The sequence below is a fragment of the Neolamprologus multifasciatus genome, chromosome 20 (assembly GCF_963576455.1).
Source record: "Neolamprologus multifasciatus chromosome 20, fNeoMul1.2, whole genome shotgun sequence".
Classification (NCBI taxonomy): domain Eukaryota; kingdom Metazoa; phylum Chordata; class Actinopteri; order Cichliformes; family Cichlidae; genus Neolamprologus; species Neolamprologus multifasciatus.
The window spans coordinates 9,066,957-9,085,549 of record NC_140458.1 but is presented as its reverse complement, the minus strand read 5'-3'; the positions used below and the strand labels follow the sequence as shown (position 1 = coordinate 9,085,549).

Genomic DNA, 18,593 nt, shown 5'->3' with positions numbered 1-18,593 from the left:
GACTTACTGTAACCACTTTCCTGTGCTCTTATGTGCAATCTGTATGTGGCTGTAAAATACTACAGTTATACTTACACTGAATGGCCGAGTAGTTTGGAGGTGAAGTTTAATAACTTCGGCAAACTGTGGTTGTTTCAGACTTTGAAAATCAAAAGTGTAATTTGTGTGAATTTTTGGAGGTCACTTATCTTTTTTTTGTATAGTTCAAATGAAACGCTGCAAAATCTGTAAACGTTCTTAAAGTCTGTACTCACTCGTCACTGGAGTGTCATTTATTTTTCTATGCTTGGTGTAGGTCACTGTTGTTGTTGCTGGTTTTATTTGGGGCAAAAGCAAGAGTCTGTAACACCCTTGTGTTTCTCTGACTGTATGCTGCATATATGAGTAAATTTGTTTAACTTGTTTGCCTAAATGTGTGTACAGTCTCAGCACCGACCTTTGAACAGTACATGTTTTGTGTTTTTCAACTACTAGTGAGAAATACTTCGATTTTTTTATTTATTTTTTTAAGCAACTTTCGACTTAACCTTTGTAACAGTTTCAGTACTTATTGGTGCTTTGCTTGCAGTTTCCTTGCTCCACTCTTGGATTCTGGGAAACGGTGCTTATCACTTTGTTGAGAGCAGATGACAATGATAGGGTCACATGACCAAAAAAAGCAATCCTGTGTTTTTCCTTGTAAGAGACTGATTGGCCAAATCAAAAGAAGGGGGTGGGCTCAGGAGCAGCACACATGAGTTGTCAAACAGGTTTGTCCTGTGTGGTTTGAAATACACGAACACACGAAGGAGAAACCCAGGTGAGACTTAGGAACTCAAGGCAACCTGTGAAGGTGAGTTTCCTCTTGATAGAAAGAAAAGCTTTCTTTACTAACTTGTACCTTCAGAAAGGCTGAGTGTGAGCTTGGCAGGGCAAGACTAGTGTGTAGGCCATTTTGTTTACCTGCCCTTCCCGGGTGTCTGTGTTTGGCTTCCTGCTTCACTCCCTTTGTCAGAGGAACGTGCCAGCACTTGACTCGGAAACATCAAATCGTCTGACTAAACTCCTGAAATTCCCATTGTGTTTGTAAGCTACCAGCCGGTTGTTTCAATGAGATACTGTAGATAATTTGAGGATCATTTTGGGGGGAACTGGAGACGTAAAAACAGTTAAGCCTGGAGCTCTACTAAAACTTTCTTAACTATGTCAGCAGGAGTTTAGCCCGGCTTAGGCTGGAATGGCAAATATGTTGAGAATTTGACTGTTGGATGCAGACTGTTCAAGCAGCATAGTCCATATGCACCTACAGGATCTTAAGTATGCACAGAAGAAGTCTGACCTTCACTATTTATGGACTTAAAATAGTAGGCTCCTTCTTTTTTTTTCCAACATTAATTACTCCACAGAAGCTTGTAGTTGGCAACAGGCTGCTATATTTAAAGATGAAGAGTCATTGTTCCCTAGCAGCTGTTGGTGTGTGTGATCTGCTCTGTATTCCCTCCAGACAATAGCTTGTTGACAGCTGTCCTGATCCACCTCCCCATCACCCCTCACACACACACACACTTGTATCACTCTTTTCACAGCCTTGCTACTGACTGAAAATGAGGTTTTATTGTGTGTTTGTCTGCGGAGAGATGGATGACTGCGAGTAATTGTTCGGATCTGTCTGAGATGGCAGCCAATGAACTTGTTAGACGCATGGGGCTTCAGGAGAGCGATTGGCTGCAGTCTTAAATAAGTGGGAGGGTTTGTGGTTGTAGAGTCTTTGGGAAGTTTTGTAGCTCCACACAAGTTTCTGCTTGTGTTTGAAGGTAAATGTTTTCTATTCTTTTATTTTGTTAAGCTGCTTTTCTTCTCATTTGACTGACACTGTTTTTTTCACAGGAAGTCCAAATGTCAAGGCGCTAGAGTTCAGCTGACTTGCCGAGGTTGAGTCACTTCAAATATGCCATTAAGGTGATCATGAGAGAACCATATAGCCACATAAACAGAGGTTAACAGTGAGGACTAAACAGATTGAATTCCAAGGTGGCTCGGGAAGTGGAAAAGGTACGACTGCCTGGCCACAAAATGCCTGTGGAAACGCTTCAACACTCCGTGAGGCAACCAACAAAGACTGCTGTCGCTCCTACACCCCTACGCTTGCGACCCAAGGGGCCAGTGGGGCTAGATTTCTACCAGAAGTACCAAAAAGCTGCGAGCAGACCAAAGCAGAGTGCTGTGGAAAGGCTGGAGGCAGACAAGGCTAAATATGTCAAGAGTCAGGTAGCTCTTACCAAGCAGCAGCCAGTCAGGCCTCCTGAAGTGCGTAAGCCTCTACTCAGCCCCAGCTCTGCCCTGTCGCCCACCAGAAAGACCGCAGACCCAGCAAAGACAAAGCAGGAAGGATTACAGCTGGACATGGAGCACCTGAGTAACCTCATCAGTGGAGTGAATGAAGCGCCACGGTCCGGTGCAACTGCAAAGCCAAACGACAGTAAACCTCCTTACTGTGGTGCAGCTGTACACAATTTTCCCCGTCCCACTCCTGCAGGGGCACAGCAGAATAAGGAGAAGCTGTGTCCACCTCCACGTCCTGATAGGTTAGTTGCAGCTAAAGTGAGATTAAAAGCATCTGACCCTGCCAACGTAGAGAGCACGAGCTCTCCTGGGCCTCCAGCTGCAGCGACGGTACGGAGAGTGGATGTCATGCCTCAGGCCAGCCCTGTGAGGACAGCAGGCAGACGACCTCTGTTAATTCGACAGCCCCTTCAGCCAATATCTCTACAGTCTCAGTTTCGACCCGGCCCAACTGCTTCAAACCTGCATCTCTTTCTCCCCAGAACAACACCAGGTCCTTCTCCTCTGAAACCTGTTATTGCTCAGTCAAAACCTGATACCTCTTCCACTTCTCCAGCCGAGACCCCAGTTCCTGCCATGCCCACACTAAGCTACCCTGTTATACCTCCTCCTTCCCCAGCAATTACCCGTTTGTCTTCCACGAGCTCCAGGAAACGCCCTTCTCTAACCCGGTCTAAGTCGGACATGAGCGACAGGTACTCCCGAGCTGGGACAGAGCTGGAGCGCTTCTTCAACCTGTGCGGCTTGGACTCCGCAGATGTGCAGGAGCTGACTGGTTCTAGCTCTGACATTGTTTCCATGGCTCGTTTTCGCAGCGCGAGCGCTCCAGGGTCCGAGTGTGCAGCCTCCGGCAGAGAAGACGAGGATGAAGAGGATGAGGAGGAGGCTGGCAAAGCTGCAAATCGTGTTCCCTACGGTGTTTCTGTCATTGAGAGAAATGCACGAGTGATCAAGTGGCTCTATGGAATCAAGGAGGCAAAGGACAACTCGACAAAGAGCACCAATTTATAGGCTGGTCTCAAGTCATTTATAAGCTTTGTATTAAAAATAAAAATGCCAACTTTAATATTTTTTTAAGATCAAACTTGGATAAGACATTGACTGATGGAGCTCCATTACTAACCTGTTATTACACTGAAGAGTGTTTATTAATGGGAAAGTATTGTGAGTTTGTTATATCTCTTCTTTTCCCCCATACTTAGAAAATATGAGCCACAATCTTTGTTCTGAAGGTTTTTCTCGTGCTATTTTGACTTTTCAATGCTGTATTACTTTTGTGTGTCACAGCCAGGCTGGCTGGCAAAGATGTGACATCTTTATCAAAAAAATCACTTTGTGCTGTAAATGGCTGCCATTAAAGAGAAAATGCTGCAAGAAAGTTGTTTGGTTCTCCCTGTTATGCAAAGAATACAATGCAGATGCACATCTGCAGGTGATGTATGAACAATAATTTCATGGAAAAAAGTGAGATTTCACACAATTGGTAAACAGTTGGCTTCTAACACTAGTATTGACCTCCCTTGGCAGACATAACCATTTAGCAGACCTTTGGCATGGTTGTCCACCACCTCTGAAAACCCCTCTGATGCAAAAGCCCTTCAGTCTTCAGTTTAAAAGGTTTGAATCTTCCATCTCTGATTTCAAAGCAATTCCTACCCAAAGGTATTTTGATATGTAGAATTCACAGTTGTGTGAATAAACAAAAGGCATTAAAAACTATCTTCTACTAGAGATGGACCGATCCGATATTACGTATCGGTATCGGTCCGATACTGACCTAAATTACTGGATCGGATATCGGAGAGAAATAAAAAATATAATCGATCCATTAAATATCAAAAAAGCACCTCACAAAACTTGGCGACATGGCGAGCCGGAGCAGTGTGGTCACGTGATAGAGCGGCTGTGTGTATTTGTAGCCTGCTAGCAAACATTTCATCTCCGAGGAAGTTATCTCAGAGAGAAGTAAAGCAAGTGTGTAAGTTCATCTCTGAATGTTTGTAAAGCATTCCCGCGTTAAGCTTAACAACCGATATATAGAGCAACTGCTTCTTCTCTCCCTCTCCTGCTGCTACTTCAATCGTGAAACTGCTTAATGATCAGCTGATCGGCTTTTCTGTCGCGAGTCCGTCTCTCTTCTTTGTTTTTGGCCCATTTCTCACCAGAAAGAGGAAACCAGCGGCTGAACAACAGCAGCACTATTAAGCTTGATAAGCTGTTGTTAGAATTTAATATTACTTTCTAGACCAGGATCATTTTCTACGTAGCTGACGGCTGGTAACTGTGCAGGGGCGGATCTAGCAAAGTTTAGCCAGGGGGGCCGATAGGGAATGAACAGGCAAAAGGGGGCACAAAGACATACTTTTCTTTCTTATTCTCATTTAAAATATCTAGCTTTTAATTATTTAATAATTATCTGAATCTTACACCCAAAGTTTTAATCTGATGTAAAATGTATAGAAGTCCATTACTGTATATAGTAACTGTTAAGTCTAATATACCCTAGTACTTTTTAGTAGTAGTACTTTTTCCTTTGGGAAGGTACCATCTGTGCAGTCTGCAATTCTGTTGAAGAAAGATGTTGAATCTATTTAATTATTCTTGAAAAATAATTTATTTCTGTGAATTTTTTTCACCCTGCATCAAATTAAAGTTGATTACATTGATTAAGCATCATGAGGAAGAGGGTGGTTCCCTATTTTCTTTTGCTGGGAGTTTGCAACCCTATTAGTTAGGTTGCTTAATATTTCTGCTAAGTACTCTTTAAAATACCAGAATAGGGAGGATGGGGTAGGTTTAACTTTATTAGATTGATCAGTGTTGCTGATCTATGAAATATTTTGGGTGCAGTGTGTTTTACATACAGGTATAACAGAATAGCTTTAGTGTTGTTGTTGTTTTTTAACTTGAGTATGAACTTATACAAAAAGCAGCAAGATATTAAAAAAACAGTTTTACTGATTAAAAAACACACTATATCGGATTCATATCGGTATCGGCAGATATCCAAATTTATGATATCGGTATCGGTATCGGACATAAAAAAGTGGTATCGTGCCATCTCTATCTTCTACAAAAATATGTCATTACTCTGCACCAATACATGAGTGGTATTGAATATCTGTCCTGAGATTATTTCACATTTGTGTCTGTTCTGCGGCAAGCTTTGGTTTTGGCTTGAAGCTTGTTTCCACCACTGAAACCTCTTTTTTCTGCCATGAATAAATCAAAAAAATTCAGGTTATTTAAAATTTTGACATCATAATTCATAATTTAAGGGTGTTTTCTCAATTTCTACTTATTTTCTCCCAAGTTTAGTGAATCAAAATTGTGACATCAAAACCCCAAACTTTGACTTATGGATGGTAAAAAAAACCCGTTTCTTTCAGTTGCCAAAACAAATTTTCACAAGAAAGATCTGAAGAACTCTGACTAGTACTGGAAGTAGGGAAGGAAAAAATTATATTTGCTGATTTTCCACTGAACCGAGACAAATGTTAGGACTCATCTCTGTGGAGAAATCAATAACAATAACCACATTTGGTGCAGACCAATATAGACATTTGTTTCCACTATTGTAAAAGTCAAATTTGGGGGTTGTAATCTCAACATTTCTGATTATTATCTCAAAATGTTGGCTTACTAACTCAAACTAATGAAAAAATAAATAAAAAATGATGAGAATTAGTTTGAAATTTTGCCTTATTGTGGTAAATTTCTTTTCCAGTGATATAAACCACCTGACCTGACTAAGATTGTAAATATGGGTTTTACGTTGATACCCATATTTACAATCTTACCTGCATTTCACTGAAGCTCCACAAGAGGTCACAGCCACCCATACTACCTCACTCCAATACAGCACATCAGTACAGAAGTATTCTGCAGTTACTGACAATGTGGTGAAAGCGGTGGCCTTTTTCCAGAGTCAGAGAAACTCTCACTGCAGCTGTGGAAATACAGTTCTGTTATTTTAATTTTAATATTTTTTAAAACATGTTCCACAACTTCGTTGTTTCAAACAGATCTGCAGCATTGGTAGTTCTTATGCTTTGCTGTTGAGCCACCTCATTTCTTGTTAAGTCTGAGCAGCTGTACTGAATAAGAATACCCCTCTTCAAAACAAAAGAGTTGTTGAACCAGAATCTGGTTTCAAACGGGTGGCATTCACCTGTGTGTGCAGGGACAGCGTTACATGTCCAGTGATACTCAAGTGTTAACAATGAATTGCCTTAAGAGTTTTTCAGAGCACTTCCAGACATTTAAAAGGATTTTATTCAAGCAAAACACAAACAGGAACTCGTGCAGCAAAGATCAGCAGGGGGTAAGGACCATTTCTCTTTATTCGTTTACATTCACATTCAAACCCTTCATTTTTAAGTTGGTTAAAAATGCTCTGTTTTTTTTTTTTTAAATTTGTCTATAATAGTAATAGCATTGCAATTTCCCCTTGACTATTATGATTTAATGTTTGCTGCAGAAGCTTGTTCTCAACTAAATATGTTAGTTTTGTCCTCTCAAACAAGCTTTCACTTGAAATCAGTGGCAGCTAGCTACTGTATTACGTTCAACACCGGTGTCAAAGTAAACTTTGTGTTTCCTACTCTATTTTTATTTTTTTCAACAACATTTTTAAGAAATTGAAGAAAAATAAAACAAACACAGATACAAGAAAACACAAAAGAATTACACAAGGTGCTTCAAAATATTCTTGTTTTCATAAAAAACAATTAACCCTTGCATGAGTCAAAAATGTAACAAACTAGCACCCTTGTTAAATAGTGCTTTTGTTACGTTACATGGATTATAATCTAATAACTGAAAATAAGACAACTGATATTTCTGAATTACTTTAGTTTTGTTTGACACTCCCTCCGTGGAGGACAGACTGTACATGAGCCAAATGAACTATTTGAACTAACCACATTCAGGATTTTCCTCCATCCTCTCTCTGGTTTTCACAGGACTCAGGTGGTATTCCTCTGACCTGCAAGCTGTGTTATGCTGTGGGTGGGGTCCCACATCTGATTACCTCAGTAGCTATTGGTATTTCCTTGCAAATTTTCCTTCTGGATATTGTAAAGGTAAAAGTTCAGTACTTCCCACAATATAATGTTCTGTACTGCTTCTAATTTTAAGTGGGTAAAATATCACAGATGGAGGCCTTCTATGTTTCCATAATTTTGTTTGTGAGTCGGGCCTGGGATGCTGTGACTGACCCTCTGGTTGGATATCTTGTGAGCCGCAGTAACTGGACACCCATTGGCAAACTCACTCCATGGTTGGTTGAGCCACACATTTAATACGCATTTCACTTTGAATTTAGATTCCTGGTGCAGCACTGTGCTCAGCAGAGCCATCAATCTTTATCTCACAGGATGGTTATTTCTACTCCATTTGGCATCTTGTCCTATCTGCTTCTGTGGTTTGTGCCACGAGGCTGGATGTCTGAGACTGTCAGCGTGTTGTGGTTCCTCACAGCGGCTTGCCTATTCGAGTCCCTCATGACTGTAAGTTGTTCGGAGGCAAAATCACTTCCATTTCCAGTACATTTCATAGGTAAAAGTTCAGCTTGTTGTTTGAAAATCAAGATGCTACATAAAAAGAACATGATATACTCGTTACCAAACAACACCTATAGCATAGACTGTATGGTTAGTCAGGTCATGATACCACGCCTTTCCCCCCCCTCTCATTTTTGATATTGCACATCCTGGATTCCTCTTCTCACATCTTAGTCCCTCCCACCAGATATGCAGGCAAAAGAGGCAAGAAAGATGAGGAGGAAGGTGTCAGGGTAACAGGAATTTAGTCAAATGAGACACCCTCACCTCAGAATTGTCTTTTGAATGATGTTTGTCACTACCTCAACATAAATAGTTTGGTTATAGCTCAGGTATTGTTCTATTTTATGATGATAGGTGTAACAGCATTCATGTTTTGTTTTTTGTTTTGTTTTTTTATTTAGGCCGACTCAGACAACATGGCACAGTCTGACAAGATACAATACCCTTTTTTAAATCGCACACAGATACGTTGGACGGCATAAAGTTTGAAAAGACATTTGGACTAGCTAATTAAAGAGTCATCTTGTTAGCACTTAGCAGCTCAAGCAAGATAAACATTAGGTGGGATAACAGGCAGGCAACACAGATGCTCTGATAACGAACACCAGCTAACAGAGGCTTTGAATACACAGAGGAAAGTGGAGACCCCTGGGGGAACTAGAGACAGCTGAACTTACTCGAGGACAGTGACCAAGAGGAAGCAAAACTAGACACCAGGAGACAATGACTAAAAAGCAAAAGAGGAAGTGACTGTCAGTCAAATGTGAAACATTGCACACTGGTGAATTTAACAGCAAAAAATAAAAAATAAAAAATGGAGAAACAATTCAACAGAAACAAAATGCAGCTAACACGAACATCAGACAGGAACTGAGAGAAAAGAATACTACTGAATGCGTGACAATAAAACCTAAACCAAGGAATGATAGGAATTAATGAATAAACAGAAATCACACCCTGAGAAATAAAGAGAACTTAAGAACAAGGAATCAGAAACCAGAGGGCCAAAAAAATAAAAGAGAATTCTGAATATTAGCTCAGAACCCTTGTTAGCTCTTTGGTCATCTTTCTGGTGACTGAAATTCATAGTACTCTGATCCTACTGTTATTTTTGCTCCAAGCCATGTCACCATGGCTACTGAGTTTCACACCAATGGTGAAGTGTCATTTGGCATCACGTTTTTCTTCCTGTCAACAGTGCTACAACGTCCCCTACCTATCACTGAATATGTTTCTGGGAGGAAATCAGAGAGACAGGGACTCTGCCACAGCCTACAGTAAGAATATTGACTCATTTACATTCAGAAACTTCATCAGACGCCAAACTAAATGCAAAGTGTTTTGAGTTTCTTTACTTATTTGGCCAGGAATGAGTGTGGAGATGGTGGCAATGCTGCTGGCATCAGTAATTCAGGGACAAGTTGTGGCTGTGTACAATACAGAGAAGCAGGAGGCCTGCCGGGACTGGGACCAGGACCATGAAACACCTCAAAGCACGTCTTCACCACAGACTGCTTCCTTTCAACAGACGGTATGCTACTCTCAAAGGGGGGCAAATACACTCTTCTTTATTTCCTGTTATATTTGGATTTTCATATTAAACATGTCCAAGCATATATAAAAGCACGTTCAGGCTTCAGATTGATCTAGACACCAAATGTTTTATCTACACCAGTTTTTTCTACTTTTAGCTCTGTATGATGTCACTGAGGAAGCCCCACCCATTTGCTGACCGATCTTTACAAACTAGCCAATCTGGTTATGTCATCATCACACAGCCACATCCTTTCACGATTGCCGTTATGGCGCAGGTAGCATTCTCGGTGCTACAGTTTTCCTGAACAATAGGTGTTGGCATAGGAGGAGAAGAAGCTAACCTCGAAGCAAAGAAAGTCTTTTTTCACAAAGTCTCATCTTTCCAAACTGTTGCATGTCCCCTTTATTATCTGCAACTCTCTGAGCTTCTGTACTGATTATCACTGAAACACCAGTAAAAACCGAAATAATCGTACACTCGTGTCTCCGATCCAGCAGCAGCACAACGTACCAGGTTACAAAAAAAAGGTGGACAACTGTCAGCTTGTGACAGCAGATGTGTCATCCATTTGATGTCAACTCTGTCATAAGGTGCCGCTTGCCAGATATAAAAAGTTTGATTTTATAAAACTATGTAAAAAAAAAAAGGCAAAGGATTCTTTAACTGTGACATCAGTAAACTCTTTCCTGGTGAATTTACTTAGGAAAGCCTTAATCTCAGTTGCTAGTTTTAAGGCTTAGCGAATACAATGTGATGCTAATTTTGTAAGTGTTTGCTTTTGGTAGTGTCCCAAAGAGTCATGCAGTGAAGCAGTGTGGATGTCAGAACTTTTGATTGATAAGTCGTTAACCTAAAACCCCCGCAGTGTCAGTAAGATGTGCATCAGCAACAGAAGAAACTCCCAGCTTGAGGCTTCAAAAATGAGACTTAGCAAAACAACTGATGATGTCATGGTGGCCACGCCCATCCAGTATTTACAGTCTAGCTCCGTAAGTGAATTATGTTTGAGCTCTGAATATATTTTCTGTGACATGAATAAAATATATAGCTGTAAATGAGCATATTAGGTCCCCTTTAATGTAAAATAAAAATTGTTCACCCTTTCATGGGACTCGCATTTCATTAGTAGAACAGAAGCTTTTTTTTCTTTTTGTGCTCACATAGTTTCAGGGATATCTTGTTACCCTGTAATTTACTGCTCTTTGCTTGATGTATACACCATTGTTGTGGGGTTTCTGTGTGTCTGAGGTGAACTCACATTACTCATATTATGGAGATATATGGGCACATTGTGGGTGCTCACTTTCATTGCAAATCCTCATAACTGAATCCATTACATGTAGAGTGACATCTTGATTAATAGTTAGAGTAAGTTTTGGAAAATTAATTAAATTAAATTTAAATGTAAGTCTTCTGTTTCATGATTCGACATGCTGTGTGTTCAGAGATGCTATTACGCATTGGTTGAAACAAGTGGTTTCTTAAATTACCGTTGCCTTCCTGTTGGGTGAAAGCAGTCTGGCCATTTTCCCTGTCCTCTGACATCAACAAGGTCATTTCACCTGGAGAACTGCTGTTAGCTGAATATTTTCTCTTTTTGGATAATTTTCCATAAACCCTATTGATGATTGTGTGGAAAAATCCAAATCAGTTTCTGAAATACTCAGACAAGCCTGTCTGGCACTAATAACCATAACATATTTGAGTCACTTAAATCCATTGTTCTTCTCCATTCTGATGCTCAGTTTTAACTTCAGCAGGGCGTCTTGATCGTGTCTACATTCCTTAATATACCGAGTTTCTGCCATGTAAATGCCAGCTGATTATTTGCATTAATAAGCCGTTGAGCAGGTGTCCCTAACAAAAGCCAGTTTTTCTATGTCTTTACGTACTTTGCATTTTCTTTTGGATTTTATGCGAATGAGATCGACATCTTCAGCCGCAAGCTGATTTGTGTATTTCATGTGCTCCCTGTAGAAACACCATTGAGCTTTTTGTGTTTATTTATAATGCTATAAAACAATTATTTACAGTGGAAAAACTTCTGTTTTTAAGCCTCTAGACTTTGTAGACAGAATAACATGCTTTGTTTAAAAGTTATGATTTCACGTGTGCATTTTGCCCCCAGCAAAAGGCTTTCCTGACCTCAGCTATGATCATGGGTGCCTTGTTTTTCCTCTGCAGCCTGATTTTGTTCCTCGGGGTGAAGGAGAAGCAGGGTGAGTCATTCAGAGACAGTCAGCGTTCAAACACAGTAAATAAAACTTTTTTTGTTCTTGTTGAACAGCTTTGCAGAGGCGATCATGTTATCATGAGGATCTGGTAACAAATATTTCAAACCTTTATTTGTCGAGTAGGACAAAAAAAATGTTTTCATTTTCTTTTGCTTTAGCACCGTTTGTGAACAGAATAATAAACTTGTCAAAGCTTAAACTATACGTATAGACAAACCTTTGAACCTCTGAAGTGAACATTTTTTTGTTAAATGAAAACATAATTATGCTGAGTCACTCTTGAACCACAAAGTAATTTCGTTTGATATATGCATGGCATGGACAGGTGTAGCTGAGGACTTAATCAAAAATGCAAAATTAGCCAAAGAACTCGTGATTTTACTCCACAAAAAGAGTAAAATCATGAGTCTGATATTTCACTCTTTTCTCTCATATGTTATATTCCCAGCCTCTCGCTGCTCTGAAGATAAAGTACGACCTTCCTATTTGAGCTCGCTGAAGATGCTCACGTGCCACGTTCCTTACCAAAGGCTGGTGCTGGGCTTTGTGTTTAGTGCATTTGCCTTTCAGGTACAACTGCATATGGTTTCTCCTTCTTAATTCTGTTTTTATTCACTTCAAAGTCACATGTGAAACAATTTGTCCTTTTTTTTTCTTACCATCTGTTTTGATCTCAGATGTCCTTGGGTAACTTTGCACTGTTTTGCAGTCATGCTGCTGGGCTGGGAGCCCAGTTCCAGCACCTCCTGCTGGTTTTACTGGTAAGGTGCAGCTAGCTTAACAGACTATTTCACACCCTGCTCTGCTGCATGGTTCAGTAGCTTTCTGGCCAGTTTAGATATGGTTTGAGTTCAAAATAGAAATTCAGTCAACATTTCCACAGGTTTCTGCCTCTGTAGCAGTTCCTGTGTGGCAAATAATTCTTCTGAGAATTGGGAAAAAGTCCACTGTTTTCATCGGATTGTCGGTAAGACCTCTGAAACTTGATGATAAGAGAAATGTTCCACACCTTGAATCCTCGTTTTTGTCTCTCCCAGCTCTTCATCCCAGCAGTGATTATAGTTGCCTGTGTTCCCAGTAACCTGCTGGTCTTCATGAGTATGTGCGTTCTGATGGGATTCAGTGTGGCAACCGTATTCCTGCTACCCTGGTGAGTCAGCTCCCAGCCTGAACACAAAGTTTGAGGTCCTTTCCAAGGCCCCCTGTCAGATCTAATCAGAGTCAGAGATGAATGCGGTGCACATGAATCATTCATAGTCTGTACTCAACCCTGGCCAGTGATGACTATTCCAGAAACGATGTGCTTTGCTGACCAGCCAGAACTCTCCATTAAAACTGACATGTGGGTTTGACATGTGATATGTCAACTTGTTGTGTGTGTGCTGCAGGTCAATGCTCCCAGACGTGGTGGATGACTTTGCTGTGAGACACCCGTCCTGTAAGGACCTAGAGCCTCTGTTTTTTTCCTGCTATGCCTTCTGCAGTAAACTGACGGGAGGGCTGTCTGCTGGACTCTCAACCATGACATTACAGTGAGTCAGACTCCAGTCCACTCACTTCTTGTGTTTTGTTACGTGGGTACATCACTTGGTCTGTCACATTATGTGCTCTCCTCGTCTGCAGGTTTGTGGGCTATGAAGCAGGTGCTTGTAACCATGGTGACAGAGTGGCGACTGCTCTGATCGTACTGTTCTCGCCAGTTCCCATCACACTTTTGCTGATAGGGATGGTGTTTTTTCACTTCTACCCAATTAACGAGAGGCAAAGCTTGCAGCTCCGGGAACAAATCCAGTAAGAGGCTCAGACATGTCATCTTTGAAACAGCTACAATGGAGATTTTTATCATTAGAAAAAGCATCAAATTAAGAAGTGAAAACAACAGCATTAAAAGAGTTGCTCACATAGATTGCCTATAAACAGAAGCACTATGCACAAGACACACAGAGAGGAGTAAAACTGAAATCATGGGAGAACCCTACAACAGCAAAGATGGCGGTAGAAATATAACTTTCAGAGGACAAAAACCTTTCTAAAATGTAATTGTTGGGAAAAATCACGTTTGACTAGTGATTTGACATTTGATATGTCATATGATACATTTGTCAGGATTAGCTGTGTAGTAGGCAGATTGCAGACCCAGATGCACGGGGTACACAGGGGTCGATCCTAAAGTGAGCCTTTAATGTCGGCTATTCTAAATAACAAAGCACCAGCCAGGGAATACGATCAAGATATACAGACACCACGAGGAACACAGAGCAGGATAACACACAGCACTGAAGGTCAATGTAACGAGGGACAAAGAAGACAGACAGGGGGTGAGGAGGAGAGGAAACAGCTGGAAGACACAGCTGAACTAAATCAAAATAACAAGACATGAGAGAATTAAACGAAAACACGACACCGAAGTCAAATGACTATGAAATCATAGCACAGAGTAACTAAACAGAGACAAACTTGACACAATGAGACACAAATGGGCAACTACACAAATAACCGAAGACTAAACAGAATAAACCGTAAAAGGGATATTGATAGCAAAACTTGGCTGAAACAAGGAACTAAGGCTCAAGAATTTGGACAATAACAAACTAAGAACCAAATAGAAATAAAATAATACGCAAATATTCAAAGTTCACAAACTGAAACCTCTGGGTTCAAAACCCAAGACCATGACATTGTTCATGTCGTGATGACCATTAAAATTAAAGTTTATTTAATTCAATTAATTTTAATGCTTCTAAATAACATCCCAAGTAAATGACTGGAGGTGTTTCAAATTGTTTGCAATACTGGAATTTGTTATACAAGATGGACCAAACTACTAAGATATCAACTGCTGGTTTGTGAAGGGTTTTTTTGGTGTTTTTTAAACCAGATGTGAAGAGTGACTGTTTAAGAAACAAGCAACACCACACCGTACAACTGCGTATGCTTAAGGCACTTCTTCATTGGCTTTCATATACAGTTCACAGTTGCTCATTTTGATGAACCTTTGAAGCTTAACTGATTTCATGGCAGAAATCTCAGGAAAAAAAGACAATTCGCACATCTATTTTGTAAGACAGATGCGTAGGAGAAGGACAAACAGATCCAGCATTGCAAACAGACTCCCACACAGTTTAACTTGGAAAGATCCCTTTTTTCTTCATCAGGCAATATTATTTCTGACATATATTTGACAAGTAGAACAATCAACTTAGATACCCAACATAGCTGATAAAATCATAAATGTTTAGCCAGACACACGATCACCCTCATTACATATATACATATTTAGATGTAAATAATTTTCAGCCACTTCATGTACAATATAATGAACAAATACATTAAAAAAAGTAAAAGTAAAAAAATGAAATCCCAGCAAAAAGTTAGAAATGTGAAATAAATTAGCTGCAAAAGAGATATCAAAAAGAAAAGAGAGAAAAATAGACTTTTAGCCATTAAGGTTGAGGTAAAACCTTAAATACTGAGTTCATAGTTGTCTGTTATAGCATGTTCGCACTCACAGCTTTAAGATCAAGTCAAGTCTTGTTTTTAATAAGTCATAAGTTAAGTCATTTTCCCAAGAGTTTGAGGAAGATTTTTAACAGGCTACTCTCTGAGCACGAGATGGTACAGAGGGAGTCGCTGTGCTCAGAATAGCACAAAGACCAGAAACAGGGAAACTGATATGCTAAGCTGCAAAAAAAAAAAGTTTGGGATTTATGAAAAACACAAAAAGATCAAATCTCAAAGGATAATTGTAATTTTAAAAAGTATAACACAATAAACTGACTTTGTTGAGTGAAATCACTAAAGAGAGTTCATTTTAATATAAAGCATTGAGACTCTGCCCATATGGATTGGCCATTTAATTCAAGGGATTGTTGAACATGATGGACTGGAGTTGGAGTGTTAATGGCAGCCATCATTTCTCTATATGTTGCTTAGAGAACTGGAAATAGCTAGAGTGAATTACTGAAATGTGTGCAAGTACAATATGGTATTTGTGCAACTCTAAGAAGCTCAAAAGACTATGCTTGGTATGACCACCTTTGTCAAGATGGCCTGAACCTTTTCTTATTATTTCTTTAAGTAGTCTTTGGTAATAGTAAAGCTAAAGATTTTTGCACAATAAATGTAAAATTTATAAACATACAACTGACCCCCAAATGATCTTTTTAACAGCGTCATCATGCTTGCTATTATTATATGGATGAAGAGTTCAGTAAACTATCAAGACAGATTGTAAAATTTCAGTTATTCACTTCAGCAGCTCAATATGTCAGCATCTACAATATCAAAGAATGTGTAAGCAAATTTATAAACTCTTTGAGTGTAAATAGCATTGTCACAGACTTGGATCAATATGGATTTTGAACATAAAAGAATAAGAGTGGAGGTCTGGTTTTGTTTGTGGATTAAAGCTTAAAACTTGAACTACAAAATAGTGAAAAAAAAGGTGGCCAACAACATACTAAAATGAATAACAATAGAAATCTGCCATGTGAGCTGAGTTGTGTTAACAAACAGTTGATTGGCTGGGGAATAGGATTACATTTAGAAAGATGTGAAATGAGATTTTAGTTAAATTGTTGGAGATTATGTGATTACATTGTAAGAACACATTATGTTCACCCATCTGCAGTATAAGGTGTGTTATTATTATCTTTATTTATCAGATTTGTTTAAATGTTTTTCGTAACGCCAGGTCATGCAACTTGTATTCATTAACTGGTTCCAAAGTAGCCACGGAACACAAAGTAATCTGACCCAAGCATGCCCAACAGCACCTCTAAAGTGTATGGGCATCTTGCTGGAGTCATTATTCCATATTTACTTCCAGCTCTTTTTCCATGAGTATGCCCAGATGTCATTGTTCCAAAAGAGAGCAAAAAAAAAAAAAGTTTTCCATAAACCTTCAACATAGTGAGCAAAAGTAAATCAAAGGAGATCATTCTCTGCAGCAGAATAGAATCATTGGCTACATGCTTTAACAGATAGCCTTACGATAGTCCTTACAGGACTTAAACATACCACTTTTAAAATGAAAGATGGATAGGCATGATAATACATTTATTATTTATTTTGTATTTTTTATTCTTTATCCAGTTCAGAAGTTACATCATCATCTTCAGAGCGAAGAGAAAACACAGAGCTGCCAACAATCCTGCAGCAGGCCCACGCTGGAGTCACATCAACATCACATTATGACTCAAACACATTAAAATTTGAGAACTTACCACACTGTTACAGTCAGGAGAAAAAAAATTCAGTCAAGTCTGTTTGTTCAAATGTTTCCAACAGATCTTTTGGAAATGGCAGCAGGCATAAAGCAGATCGGTTAATTGTAAGTCCTCGATGTCATGAACAAAGCCCTCACCAGTGCTCAGGATGGGCCAAACTGGGCATAAATGTTCCTGAGAATCATTGCGAGTCTGCGTCTAACAGGTTGCATGTGAGAGCCAAGGTGTCATGGGTTTGAGGAGTACATTCCACAGCAACTGTTTTAGCCTGTTTTAAACATGATACAACCTTCATGTCTGTACTTTTTAATTTGATGCTTCAGCAGGGAGTTGGTTCATTTAGCTTACCATATCATTGGATCGGCATAATCTAGAAAATGCATAGCTAAGAAACTAATAGAGAGTTACAGAAGGCCCAGCCAAGAAATCTTTGCAGAACACAAGCTTAGTCCCTGCAAACTCTTTGCACAGACTAAGTGGAAAAATTGTTTTAACAGGTCATGTCTTTATGTTAGGGTATCAATCTGACCTGTTTTAGCATTATATTTAGCATAGACAAATAACATTAGGTTAGATTAGATTAGATAAAGCTTTATTAATCCCTCGGTTCGGTTCCTCCTGGAAATTCTGTTTCCAGTAGCACAGCACCGACAGAAGCTGCAAAAGAATGTAAGCAGAAATTGAAAGATACCATATATACACATATACACATATATAAATACAGAGTATATAATAGCGATAAATAGGATAAATAGGAATAGGAATACCAGGGAATTGTACATTTCAACTATTGTGAGACAATAGTTAGTCTCAGTTAGGCAGCAGATGTTCTTTAGCAGCAGTGTGTCACACAAATCAGGTTATGGCATTAGTGTTATGGTGCCATCACTCCTAACTAAACTATTTGCTGGTGTGTATAGGTCTATTTTAACCTAAACCACATTTTTTTTTTCTTCCAGCTCTAACCAAGTAGACTTTCTAGAGCAAAGTACGGTCACCTGGAATTTAAGCCTGCAAATCATGCAGCTGCCACCAATTCAGCCTCTAAAGATGGATTTTAAAACAAGGGAAATTTCTCAGTAGACTCTACTGCTGCTTCAAGACATAAAGCCATCAATGTCAAAACTGAGCATAATAAGGACAGAGCAGCATTATACGATTCAGTGGGATGAGAAGGTTTTCGCCTGTATCAAAGGCTAAGGTCACACAAAGTAACCAAACACGCCAGATGATGTAATCCTCTCCACTCTTTTAATGCTGCCAAGTACTTCCACCTTTGAATTATCTATTTAACACTGCATTAGAGATGGGTGCTGGTTTAACTCAGTGGTGTGATTAGAGCTAAAAATGATTACACATAACTTACGTAAAGGAAAAGTACAGGCAAAGTTCATATATAGGTTTCTTTAATTTTCTACTTTGTGCCACCTCATTTCAGCTCCCCTCTGTCCTCCTGCCTGTGACCTAAAAGTCATTCTCAGTGAAGCATTGTGAAAGATTTCTCATCTCCAAAAATAAATATTCAGTAGAGAGTACGAGAATAGAAAAGGGTCAGCAGACGTGCAAGGATGCACAGGTATAACCTTAGAGGAAGTTCTTTCAGAAGCTGTGATGTGATGTATATAAGAAGCATGACACTTGGTTAATTGAATTCAAAGTATATATAGTGTTAAGCTGTAATGTATGTGAAATATTCTGCAGGACA

At 39.5% G+C, this 18,593-nt stretch overlaps 2 protein-coding genes across 3 annotated transcripts; both read left to right on the top strand.

Moving 5' to 3' along the window:
* The first annotated feature begins 523 nt into the window (after nt 1-523).
* On the top strand, nt 524-3,700 carry LOC146494389 (protein FAM110A-like). 2 transcript variants are annotated; one of them, XM_085144825.1, is made up of 2 exons: nt 524-832; nt 1,867-3,700. In XM_085144825.1, the coding sequence occupies exon 2, from the start codon at nt 2,053-2,055 to the stop codon at nt 3,331-3,333; it is 1,281 nt and encodes a 426-aa protein (XP_085000951.1). In that variant the 5' UTR covers nt 524-832; nt 1,867-2,052; the 3' UTR covers nt 3,334-3,700. The 2 variants fall into 2 exon arrangements, with proteins under 2 accessions (XP_085000951.1, XP_085000953.1); XM_085144827.1 differs by lacking the exon at nt 524-832 and adding an exon at nt 839-1,793.
* Nucleotides 3,701-3,826: 126 nt separating this feature from the next.
* Nucleotides 3,827-18,593, top strand: mfsd2al2 (major facilitator superfamily domain containing 2a-like 2). Its single transcript, XM_085144817.1, has 13 exons — nt 3,827-7,406; nt 7,479-7,603; nt 7,700-7,832; nt 9,088-9,166; nt 9,257-9,420; nt 11,555-11,645; nt 12,109-12,230; nt 12,338-12,421; nt 12,544-12,627; nt 12,698-12,810; nt 13,049-13,192; nt 13,284-13,451; nt 16,755-18,593. The coding sequence occupies exons 2-13, from the start codon at nt 7,479-7,481 to the stop codon at nt 17,125-17,127; spliced, it is 1,680 nt and encodes a 559-aa protein (XP_085000943.1). The 5' UTR covers nt 3,827-7,406; the 3' UTR covers nt 17,128-18,593.

What these genes read in the sequence shown, in the direction of transcription:
- LOC146494389 (XM_085144825.1), top strand. Translation starts at nt 2,053, where the DNA reads ATGCCTGTGGAAACGCTTCAACACTCCGTGAGGCAACCAACAAAGACT.
- mfsd2al2 (XM_085144817.1), top strand. Translation starts at nt 7,479, where the DNA reads ATGGAGGCCTTCTATGTTTCCATAATTTTGTTTGTGAGTCGGGCCTGG. An exon ending in CTGTTTTCATCGGATTGTCG is followed by an intron (nt 12,628 to 12,697) that starts GTAAGACCTCTG and finishes TGTCTCTCCCAG; the next exon opens with CTCTTCATCCCAGCAGTGAT. An exon ending in CTCTCAACCATGACATTACA is followed by an intron (nt 13,193 to 13,283) that starts GTGAGTCAGACT and finishes CCTCGTCTGCAG; the next exon opens with GTTTGTGGGCTATGAAGCAG.